The 11,914-nt window shown below is 50.0% G+C and overlaps 1 protein-coding gene across 1 annotated transcript in view; it reads left to right on the top strand.

Annotated features, from left to right (window-relative positions):
- The window catches only part of UBAP2 (ubiquitin associated protein 2), a 54,631-nt gene extending 46,570 nt beyond the window's left edge, over positions 1–8,061 (top strand). Inside the window, exons 9-20 of the mRNA XM_006898503.1 lie at positions 623–806; positions 1,572–1,641; positions 3,700–3,895; positions 4,428–4,519; positions 4,859–4,906; positions 6,333–6,411; positions 6,604–6,809; positions 7,081–7,180; positions 7,266–7,373; positions 7,526–7,590; positions 7,690–7,881; positions 7,966–8,061. Of these exons, the coding sequence (XP_006898565.1) occupies positions 623–806; positions 1,572–1,641; positions 3,700–3,895; positions 4,428–4,519; positions 4,859–4,906; positions 6,333–6,411; positions 6,604–6,809; positions 7,081–7,180; positions 7,266–7,373; positions 7,526–7,590; positions 7,690–7,881; positions 7,966–8,061 (1,436 nt within the window). The remainder of the gene's footprint in view (positions 1–622; positions 807–1,571; positions 1,642–3,699; positions 3,896–4,427; positions 4,520–4,858; positions 4,907–6,332; positions 6,412–6,603; positions 6,810–7,080; positions 7,181–7,265; positions 7,374–7,525; positions 7,591–7,689; positions 7,882–7,965) is intronic.
- Positions 8,062–11,914: the final 3,853 nt, after the last annotated feature.

Genomic DNA, 11,914 nt, shown 5'->3' with positions numbered 1-11,914 from the left:
GGCGGGGAAGAAGAACAAACTGGGGAGGAGGGTAGAGAAAACGGTGCAGTAATGAAGGAATGAAAACCCAAAATCCCTGTAAATGTTCATTAAAACTAATAAAATTAAAAAAAAAAAAGTAGGTGCTGTCAGCTAGTGTATGCTCTTTGCAGATGGTAGGCATATGTGTATCTCTACAGTTGATGTAACCTGAATTCTCAGCCCTGAACAGTGGGCTCAAGTATATCGGAGATGATGAGGATGGCACAGGGTAGGGCAAAGTGGTTGTTCCTAGTGTAGCTATGAGTTGTAGTCTCAGAGTAGACTTGGAGGGATACCTAACAACAATCTTCCATTGACTGTGACATCAGGTAGTGTCAGTCTGATTTTTATAGGGGAAATATCCTAACGTGGTAATAGTCTTGCTTACCAGGTTTCTATATTGTATGCGCCTTTTAAGAAAATTGCTTTACCGTACAATCGTGCATAGTAGTCTCAAAGCTGTTTTGCCCTTTCTGAGTGTTCCTAAAGGCCAGGTTCCTTTGAAACTGTCTGTTTCCAGTTAGCCTGGCATGTTGAGATGGCTCAGCACAGTTCAGATACTTGGATTTGCTGTGGAGCTAATCACATCTGTTTCTTGCAGCTACTTCATCTGTTCCTGTTCCAAAGACAACAGACGCTCCCTCCGCCCTTCCATCTGTGGCCTCCCTGCCCAACACCACCTCCTGTTCTACGCTTCTACCCCCTGCATCCCAGCACACTGCCACTTTGCCCTCCTTGTCCCAGCCCGGTGACCTTGTCAGCAGCCCCCTCGCACAGCTTAGCAGGTATGGAGAACATGTGGGTCCGTGGTGTGGAGGGGCATGGGCCAGGGTCCTGTAGAAGTAATCTTGTGAACAGTTCTGTTTGTTCCTGGCATGATATAGTGGACTTCTGCTTGGTTTTGACTGACTAGCGTCTCAGAACTGATAGATTTAAAAACCTTTCCAGTTTTTAATGGCTGCTGAGTTCCCTGGGAATGAAAAAGGGGTCAAGGAGTTTCTGCTACTCTTGCAGAATCCTCAGAAAAGTGCACTGAGCCCAGCTGTGCCTCCCAGCTCTGGGCCCATCACTGATGTGGAGTGAGCGAGGCGGGCTTTCTCCGCAGGTATCTTGTCTGACTTCAGAGGCTGAGTTATTCGGACAGGATATAGGAAAATGGATTTTGTTTGTTCCCCATGTCTTCTGAATAGAGCCTCTCCCACCCCACTTCAACCAGTCGTGTTGGCTTTGAATTCTGAATTTGATGAGAATTCAGGCTCTGACTCTGGTGTGTGGGATCACACAGAGGAATCGGCTTCCCTCACTGAGATGTAATGAGATACCCAGTTTGGCGTTATTCTTAGTTACTTTGTACATACTAGAGAGAAAGGGGTTACAGTTCGTTTCCTTCTCCATGGCCTATCAGATCCTCGTGAATGACCTTTAAAGCCATTTCTGACCACTGTGATCCCTCGCCATTAGCCGGGTCTGAGGGATTAGAGAATGGTGGGTGTGATGGCCTGTGGAGGAATGTGTCCAGGTGGCCATGGCTGTTCTGTTTTGTCTTGTAGTTCACTCTCCAGCCATCAAGACAGCCTCTCCTCCGCGCATGCAGCACTCACCTCGAGCACATCACACACAGTAAGTGAACTCTGGCCCCTTCCATGGCTCTGCTTGGCAAGCTTGGAGCTCACTATTAGCAGGTTGATGGAAAGTACCTGAAATGCTCTCTCTAGTTGCTTGCCTGTAGTGTCTTGATCTAGTTCTATGGTTAGAGCTATTCCTACAGTAAGTAACAGCCTTCCCTTGCTGGGCACATGTGTGCATACCTCTCCGTGGACTCCTTGCCACCTCTGATTTGTTGGTAATCATGGGAGCTTTCCTTCTTGTGGACATTAAGAATTCTGTATATTCTAGGGAGCTCTGGTGGCCTAGTGGCAAGAAGCTGCACTGCAATCCCAGAAGTACACAGTTTGAATCCATCAGATGCTCTACTGGAGAAGGAAGGGCAATCCCCTCCTGTACCAGTCAGATCCGATTTGATGGTTCACACACACAAAATAATAATTTAAAAAAAAAAGAAAAAGAATTCTGTATGTTCTTTTCCTCATGCCATCTGACACCTTCTAATGCCCTTTGCTCCAGCTAAGAGGCAGAGACTTGTCAAGGTCACCATTAAAGAAAGGATTGTTCAGAGCTAGGACCCTGAGAAAGCCAAGGGTGGGCTGGTAAGGAGCCGTACTGGGGGAGATTCAGAGTATCTGAGCTGAGCAGTATACTGGTGTGCTAGAGCGTAACTCTCAGCCATGCCTTACTGAAATGTGGTTAATTGAATAGTAAAGTTTCGAGAGCATGGTTTGAAGTGTCTGTGTCAGACCACATTGTGTGTTGAGGACTGGCAGTGAAGTGCAGAAGAGACTGGAAGAGGCTTGAGTGTTAAGAGTAGGTGGCAAGAGAGGCCTGGGGAAAAACCAGCCACAACTGTGCATATTCCTAAGAGAGCAACTGGAGGAGTCAGGCCAGGCTAGTGGGGTAGGACCTTATATAGGACTGAGTGAAGGAGACAAGCGACTGGAGAGGTTTATTTTTCCTGAGGGAATAGCATCATTTCTAGTGTGAGGTGGTAGAAAATAGGCTGTCTCATCTTTCTATTAGAATCTGGCCAATAGGACTTTGAAACTCAGTTTTTCAAGGTGAAATGTTGTACATAATCCTTCTCCCCAGTAGAGCCCAGCTGGATAATAAGAGCTTTTTGAGTAAATGTCCATCTGGCCCCCTGTGCCCTCTGGACTGTGAGCTTCCTAGGGTGCAGCAGCACCACCTCTGGGTCCTAGGGCCCTGTGGGGGGCCCAGCACTCTTGCACTAAGGAGGTAGACGGTCATGGAATCAGGATCTAACCTGTTTACTTCTCACCAGCCTTGAGCAAGGTCTCTGTCTTCACAGGCCTTTCCAAATGCTGTTGCCCAGGATTTTCATTTTTCCAGTGTGACAAGAATGACCTCTCACTGCAGGGTTGGGTGCGTGCTTACTTGTTTGGGGATGTTTCGTGCTTTCAGTGCAAGTTTACGCTGCACGTTCAGTTCCTATTGAACAACTCCTGCACTGTTTATTCAGTGACACTGGCTCTACTTCTCAGCAGATCAGCTTCTGTTCTGAGTGTTCACTTCTAGTAACTCATTTCTCTGTCCATTTGCTTCTTGTCTCTGCTTTTGGCGCCATTGGTGGTTTCTCTAATACCTGATTTTAAAATCAGCACAGTGCTCAGAGCTTATATTGTTTATGAGCCAGTGTGTTAGTTCACTAAAAAATGGACTTAGAATAGCTTTGGTTTTAGGTTTAAAGAGTGACTTTTCCAATCTCACCTGGTCTGATGAGTGTAGACTTAGTAGAGTTTACATCCTGGAGCATGTGTCCCTTCCTGTCAGTGGTCAGGGTTTGGAAGGTCATCTGCAGGTGGTAGCTGAGAGGTGTAGTTCTGCTTCTTGGGCCCACTCAGTTGACTGCATGGGCTCTGTAGGGTGAACTGAGTGACATTCTGTAAATGCAGGGGTGGCCTGTAACACCAGCAATCTGTTCTTAGAGTGAGGGCCTTGGTGGTACTCAGCTGTGTCCTGGTGTCTGGCTCGCCTGTGGTGTGAGGGGCCACAGTGAGCACTGGATCCAGGCTTTGCCCACACACCTGGCTTTTGTTTTAGCAGCACGCCAACGTGGAGAGCACCCCTTCCCTCCAGTCCTCAGCCACGTTCTCAGTAGCAGCAACCTCCGCCCCGAGTGCTGCATCGTCAGGGGCCAGCCTCCCCAGCAGCATGAACACGGCCAGCAGCCTCTGTCTGAGCGGGACCACAGTGAGTGCCCCCAGTGGCACCTCCAGAGCCCCGCCTTTGGTAACCTCAGGTATGTGCTCCTGAGACCTCTGCCCCCAGCTCTCCTCAGTGGTGCCCTCGCCTCTCAGGGCGACTTCCCCAGGTGGCCACCGGATGTGACGGGAAGCCCTTTGCATCAGCGTGGCTTCATTGACCCTGTTGGTGTGGGGGTGGGGGCTGTTCGATGCTGTCCAGCACTTAGGATGGGTAGAGTCTGAGATGCAGGATTCCTGGCTGTTTTTGTGCTCCTCACTCCTCAGTCTTCTTTCCCAGTTCTCCCTTGAGCTGAGATGATGTGCTACCTTGGAGGGGCCAAGCAACATCTTGTGCTGGTCCTAGCTGCTCTGTGACCATCACCTTGCAGACCTGGTGGGCTGGGCAGAGCAGACAGTTTAGGGACCACCTTGCCACAGCTTCTCTCCTGGTTCTTCCCCACCGGCCTCTTCAATCCCGTTTGAGGGCAGTTGTTGTCCTTTTCAGCTTTGCCCAGTGCACTGTCACCATTAGGATGGGAAAGTGGTGCAAGAAGGCCACCTCCCTTCATTAGATTTTTGTTTTTGCAGGCAAAGCGCCCCCCAACCTGCCCCAGGGTGTACCTCCTCTGTTGCACAACCAGTACCTCGTGGGCCCAGGAGGACTGCTTCCTGCCTATCCGGTGAGCGCACGGTGGAGCTCCTGGCTGGCCCCAGCCCCCCTGGCCTCAGGGGCTGGCACCTGGCAGGACCTGGTGAGGGGGGCCTTGGGTTGGGCTGGGGGTTGGGCTCAGCACCTGGGGCTGTTGCTCCTTCCCTGAGCCCCTTTTTTTCAGCTGTCTGTCCTCTAGTATGCCTCCTAACTAGACTCCACCAAGACAGTAGACACTCCAGGGCCCTTCCCTGGGTGTGTGCTTAGCCTGCGACATGTGATGGCTCCCCGATGGCCTGGCCTGGCCTGGCCTGGGGTCTGGGGCTGATGGTCTGTGGGTAGCAGCTCACCTGCTCCGATTCTTACACAGATTTATGGCTATGACGAGCTCCAGATGCTGCAGTCGCGCCTGCCCATGGTGAGTCAGTGTGGGATTGTCGGCGGGGCCAGGCAGGCACTTTCATGAGACCCTCTTCTTTTGGCCTAGACTCTCCCCCTCTTGGTCCTGAGGACATATTGTCCAAGCCCCTGTCGTCATTGCCACGAAATAGCATCTTTCATGGCTTGGCCTTGACTGTTCTTTGGGGGGGAAATAAAAAAAAGTAGTATGATGCAAGACACGGGATTGCTTCCCAGGCCTTAGGGATTCCTCCCCTGGAATTGGCCATTCACTCTCATTGGGCCCAGTGATGACAGCATCACTCCTCTGCTCCAGGTTGGACAAGGAGCCTGGCTTCCCGATATAGCATGGCTGTGGACATGGGCCACTGACAGGGGCATGGGAGCAGGCAGAGTCCTTGCAGGATGGTCGCTCCCTTCCAGGCCCTGCACTTCCCAGACTCCTGGTAACTTCTGGCAGCTCAGAACACCAGTCAGACTGTCTGGTATCCCCTTCACTAGATATGTGCTTTGGTCTCAGAAGATGATGCTACCTCCACAGGACATGGCACATGTCCTCCCTCCTCAAACATGGTTAGAGCCACCTCCTGACCTTGGTGCAGGACACCCCCTACATATTAGGGGAATGGGCAGAGGTCCTGATCACCCCAGGCTCAGAAAGACACCCTAAGCCATCTGGTCCAAGCTGGGCTTCACATTTCTACCAGTACTCCTCCTTTCTTCCCTGATTTTGTCTCTAAAGTCTTCTCTGAGCCAACCTTCTGAGGTGCTTGGTCTCTTTCTGGTCATCCATGTCCGAGTCTCTTGAGCTAGGTCTTTGCTGTGGGTATTTTTCTAGATTCTCCTCCTTCAGAGATTTCTCTTCATTAAATTTGTATTCCTAGCTCTTTGCTTTCTCCTGAGCCTCTCTGGGTTGAGGGCATGCTGTGGGTTTCCTGGAGGATATCTACAGATGTGATAGTATGATCAGCTCAGGGGAGGACTTGACTCAGCAGGCTCATCTGGAGTGACCCATCTTGTATGTAACCATTCACTGTTGACCAAGTGAACAGGAAGGTCTTCCTTTTGTTCAAAGGCTAGGATGGCTGATACTGAGCTGCCAGTCCCTGGGTGGTGAGAAAAAGAGAGGCCAGGCCTCCATGCGTCCATATTGTATACTTTTCAACTGATCCAGGGCAGAATGGATGGTGACCTTTCCCGTAGCATTCCTGTCTCCTTTTAAACCGTTAAAGCAGGTCTCGAGGAGGTTTATATTGTTGTTTTCTTAGCTGCTCTGTCGAGTTCCTTCAGGCAGGAAAAGCTGGGAAAGTTGGTTGGGCTGCAGTGCTTGGTGACACGCTCTGCGTGCTCCCCTCTGGAGAGGTGCGTGTGAGGGCCTGTGGCTTGGCTGGCCCTGGGCCTCCAATGCCTTAGAGGTCTGCTGATGTCAGCCTGCTCTTTCCTAGGATTACTATGGAATTCCCTTTGCTACGCCCGCAGCCCTTGCCAGCCGAGACGGGAGCCTAGCGAATAATCCATATTCAGGTTGGTTTGCTGAGTGGTGAGGAGATGGTGGGATCTAGCTGGACTGTCACTAATCACGAGTCTGGAAAGCTGAAGCACTCGCGGCCTTTGAGCTTCCCATCTTACAGCCGGCAGTGAGGCCTGTTTTTGGTTTCTGCAGCAGGTGGGGATTGCTCTTTGTTGGATAGACAAAGCCACGTTTCTCTTTGCTAGGTGACGTCACAAAGTTTGGCCGAGGTGATTCTGCGTCCCCTGCACCCCCCACCACATTGGCTCAGCCGCAGCAGAGCCAGCCTCAGAGCCACCACACAGCCCAGCAGCCCTTTCTGAACCCTGCGCTGCCCCCCGGCTACAGCTACACCGGCCTCCCCTACTACACAGGCGTGCCCAGTGCCTTCCCATATGGACCCACTATGTTTGTGAGTATTTGGGGGCTGTCATTTCTCCTTGTCCTGAGGTGCTAGAAAGTTGAAACCTGGGACATGTAGTTCAGCAGGACAAGCAGGGAAGGGGCAGGGTCATAACCCCAGAGTTTCAGGAAAGCTTAGGCTGGAACACCGATACTTGCCCAGTACTTGTTGCTCTGGTTTCATTGTGGTTGAGTTTGCCAGCTGCTGCCAACCACAGCCAGGGGCACCTGTCTGTCCTGTCTTCCTCCTGTTCTACACCTCACCTGCGTGCCCCCACCAGGTTCCTCCAGCCTCGGCCAAGCAGCACAGCGTGAACCTCAGCACCCCCACGACGCCTTTTCAGCAGGCTAGTGGCTATGGGCAGCACAGTTACAGTGCAGGTGAGTGAGGGACTGCAAAGGAGAGAGGGGGGAGGGTAGGACAGGCCTGCCTGGTTCACACGCCTCCTGTACCCTGCCATGCCAGGCTATGACGATCTGACCCAGGGCACAGCAGCAGGAGATTATACCAAGGGTGGATATAGTGGATCATCACAGGCACAAACCAAGTCTACAGGTTCTGGGCCTGGCAAAGGTAGGATCTGCCCTCCCTTTGTAGATGGAAGTCCCTAGTAGTTGCCTCTTACCCCAAGCCCCTCATGTGCAAGGCAGCCCAAGGGTGCCCATGGATGAGCAGGTGGCTGGACCTGGGCCAATTGCCATGGAAACAACTGATTTTTCTCCCAGGAGTATCCGTGTCTTCAAGTACCACCGGCCTACCAGACATGACTGGTTCTGTCTATAAGACCCAGGTGAGGGCAGGCACACAGGCAGGTTGGAGGCCCAGACCACCCTGAGCCCGACAGTATCGTCTCTACGCTTGAGCCTGACATTGTCTTCTCTATCCTCAGGCTTTTGACAAGCAGGGATTTCATGCAGGGACCCCTCCACCATTCAACCTGCCTTCAGCCTTGGGCTCCACTGGGCCTCTGGCCCCTGGTGCAGCTCCTGGGTACGCACCCCCACCATTCTTGCACATCCTGCCTGCACACCAGCAGCCACACTCCCAGCTGCTGCACCACCACGTTCCGCAGGATGCTCAGGTGAGCAGAGCAGTAAAGGCCGGGCACCTTGTGATGGGCTGTGCCACTGGCTGCTCCAAACTTAACCACCTTCTTTCTCCTTAGAGTGGCTCCGGTCAGCGCAACCAACCCAGCTCCCTGCAGCCCAAGTCTCAAGGCTCAAAACCTGCTTACAGCAACTCTCCTTACTGGACAAACTGAACCTTGAAGCAGGGTGGGCTGGGGTGGGCTTACCCCAGCAGGAGAAAACCACAGAGCCCGTAACTGGGAGGCCAGCACCCTTTCCTAGAATTCCTGAGACATGTAACTGTGTCAGCCGAGCCTTTGTGTGGAGCCCGCCTCCCAGACTCGCTGTTGTATGTAATGTATTTATGTATGTATTTGTAAATGTGATAGAAGTCTTGGGGTCGTAGGGGTGCAGGCTGCTCTTTGCCAAGCCTGCTATTCCTCCTCAAGCCCCTTCTTGCTGTAGCAAAGTCAGCCCCCTCCCTTCTGCGCCAGGCCTTCCACAGCCACTGCTCACCCCGCTGCGAGGGCATCCTTGGGAAGGGCAAACTCAAGGCAGTTTCAGGGTTGGGGGTCAGGTACCAATGAAGAAATCACGACTTATCTTGCTCCCTTGTAAACACTGAGGTTTTAACGCCTGTTTAATTACCATCCCACTCTTATATTTCGAGGGAGAAATTGCCCCTTTTGTCATTTGTCATGTTCTCCTTCCTGCCAAGTCTCGATCTGGGAATAGTAATAACCCCCAGCCCCGTGTAAAACTGGGCACCTGTCTGGTCTGACCTGAGACTTGCCTTCCTCTGGCTGACCATCTGAAAATGATCTGAACTTAGACCAGATGCTTAAGTCAGCTCCTGTAAAAGCAAAGAAAATCAAAGGTCTGCTTTCACCTCAGTGAGAGCATGTTTCCACAAGGCTCCTCTTCCAGTTGTCCTGAACCAGGTGGGCGACTGTTTCAGGGGTTTTCTCTCTTGCCCAAATGCCACCTAATAAAATTCTGAGAGCATGCACTGTGTGTGGTGATTGGGGACACAGGACCTGGGTGGTTTAATGCATTCCACGTCCTACCGCTCATAGAGCCAACGCCTGGGCGGTTTTCTCTACTGAGCTCTTCTCAGTAACATATAGGGAGTGAAACTGGTTGTTACCAGGGTGAGCTCTTCAAAGTTGTTCTTGTGATCCCTTCAGATTTGTGGAAAGGACAATCCTGTACCAGGACACGGTAATTAAATCTCAACTAAGCACAGCCAAGAATTTTGAGAATAGGCCCAAAAGAGAAGAACAAGCTGATAAACCTCTCTATCCTTTGCTCATTATCACCCACACTATCTTGACAATCAAAAGCTGTGGTGGGAATATGCACTTCTGGGTGGCATGAAGTTGGCAAGTGGGTTTTGAGGTAAAATGTCTTTGAAAAGCCCCAACCTTTCACGGAAGGCCAGGATTCTACAACTTCCGGGCTTGACATCATGCTTCCAGGTCTCCGTAGAGGCAGGGCACAAACTAAGCCTTTCTTGCCAGCAGGAGGCAGAGCTCCCCACCCGCTGTGGTGCGCCAATGTGGTAAGCTGCTCAGGCTCAAATGTGATGGTCTGATTTCAGTGCTCTGTAACCACTTCATTCCAGGCTAAGTGAACAAAGAGATACGCACCCCGTCCAGTCCAGAACCAGCTCAGGTCAAAGGTTTACCTTATCTTGTGGTGGTTTCATTGATGGGATACCTAACAGCTATGAACATGGAAAAAACGGGAAGTGTTCTCAGTGGACACTGAAGACTATTGAACAGTGCAACATCTCTTACCTGACCCAAGAAGTCTGGAAGACAAATGACAAGGAAAACAAAATGCTTCCCTCAGGAGGGCAGCAGAACACCCCCTCCCATCAGTGAGCCCACAGTGGCAGACTGCCATGTTTTAAAGCTGTTTTTAAAATGGCTGGGCTATTTTCCATCTAAGAAAGCTGATCTGTCTTATAATGTTATAAAGACAGATCAGTGAGCTGATTCCCCCCCCCCCGCCGCCCCAAGTGAATCGTAAGTGTAACCTGAAAGGTAACAGCAGATACTCAGACCACCTTTAGTTTTTTTAACAAAAGAAAAAGGAGCATCATCCCATGGGGAAATAGCAATACAGGTATATTTTATTTCACATTTTATTAGTAGACAGATGGGCAGAAAGACAAAATAAAGCACTAAAAGGGAAGTCAACACAAAAACCATCAGATAATCCTTTCTCATAAATTAAACTCAAAAACATCTACAATCTCTAACAAAGAAAACTATTAAAAGTCAGGTGTGTCCTTGCTGGTTTCAGAATAGTTGAAAATTGCATCTGAATCTCTTTAAATGTAAACCTTGTAGACCAGGACTGGAGGGGTGGAAAGTTCATTTGCAGTGCGGAGCTACACACTTTACCCTTCACTCTCTTCCTGTATCCCAGACAAAAGGAAGCCAGCAAGTAAAGAAGCAAATAATTACCAGGAAAGTGGGAACAAAGGTACTACAAAAAGGCTTGGCTAATAGAAAAGAACTCTGGAATGATAGGAAATACAAAGTGGAGGGATGTGGATACTGTGAGAAGCAACAATGGAATCACAATGGTGCACTTGTCTTAACCCAGCCTCAGAGTATAAAGAACTGGAGCATCCATTGAGGCCGCACTAAATCCAAGGCAGTCTATTAAAGCAGCAGGATCTTGAGTTCACGACACATCAAATAATTAGCATAACCTTACCACAATGCCTGAGCCCAAGACCTCCAATCCCTCTAAAAATGAAAAACCCCTCAAATTATTTCTCCCACAGGATGTATTCTCAAGGACAGAGCTCCTGAATAAGTATCTGGGTATTAGAAGTCAGGCTACAAATAGTTCCAGACACCCTAGGTGTTTTTGGGACTTACTGTACTGTTACCAGAGGCAAACCCAGCCCACAATAGTAACACCCCAAAGGGCTGAGAGCTATCTCCTCCACCTGGCTCTCTGGCTCCCTGAGTCAATGTGCAACAAGCCAGTTAAGACCTAATGGACAGACAGCAGCACAGCACAGCACCACCCACGAGACCTGGAAAAGGCTTCAGCAGTGAGGGGAGAGAAAGGCAGGCTTAATGTTAAGCTCCAAGAGTTCAGACCACACAAAAGGGACAAGGAAGGTGATGTCGGAGAGCTTCTGAAGAGACTGGTCCAGAAGATGCAGGTTATCTGGATGCCATCACTTAAATAAAAACAGTAATAAAAAGCTGTTTCTGAAATTCTTCCATGAGGCTGCAGTCAGACGACTTAAGGGTCGTGTGTCTTAAAGAGCTCCTTTGTTTCCTTAAAAATGACGAATCACTAGATTGAGACACAACCCTGGCCCTATGAGGATTAGACATAACAGAACCAGGCTCAATGCTCCATGTGAGCTGATTACCATTAATTAATATTCAACCAAACTTGAGGCCAAGAGGGGGCTGTTGGGGAATAGTCAGCAAATGTTTAAAGAATGAAAACCCTGAGATCAGAAAGGAGGCGCCTTCTAGAATCTACCCACTGCACCCCCCATCTGTAATCAGCCCTTTGGTTCTTTCTGAGCTACAGTCAGCAAAAGGAGTTGACACTAGTCAGATTTTGCTCTATTTCCTTCTGGAATCTGATTTCATATTTTAGATGTTTCCTCACTGACAGACTCCTGGCCTCCCTTACCCTCATAAGAAGTATTTAAGAAAAAAAAAAGTCCTCAAGTTCTGAAGTCCTTGTAGGTGACAGCTGCTGGGGTCTCAGCACAGATTGAGACTGGCAATCAAAGCTGCAGAACTGCACAGCGTCAACCCTGCCGAAGGAGAAAGCAGCTGAGCAAGCTCAATGCGTATCACCTGCTTGCACTCCACAGCCAAAGCTCAATGAAGGAAGTCCAGGTCACAGCCAATGAAGAAAGCAGGGCAGGTCATTCATGTCTCACATACTTTCACATTTATCACTACTGGTAGAAGAAACGCAATGAAAATCAAAATCTTAACACATGCACCTAAGAGTAATACTGAGTAAATGAAACTGGCTCCCTGGGGGGGGGGG

The sequence above is a fragment of the Elephantulus edwardii genome, unplaced genomic scaffold (assembly GCF_000299155.1).
Source record: "Elephantulus edwardii isolate Elephantulus edwardi_28Jun2011 unplaced genomic scaffold, EleEdw1.0 scaffold00232, whole genome shotgun sequence".
In the NCBI taxonomy this organism is placed as follows: domain Eukaryota; kingdom Metazoa; phylum Chordata; class Mammalia; order Macroscelidea; family Macroscelididae; genus Elephantulus; species Elephantulus edwardii.
The sequence above is the reverse complement of the archived record's forward strand: the minus strand, read 5'-3'. Positions and strand labels throughout refer to the sequence as shown.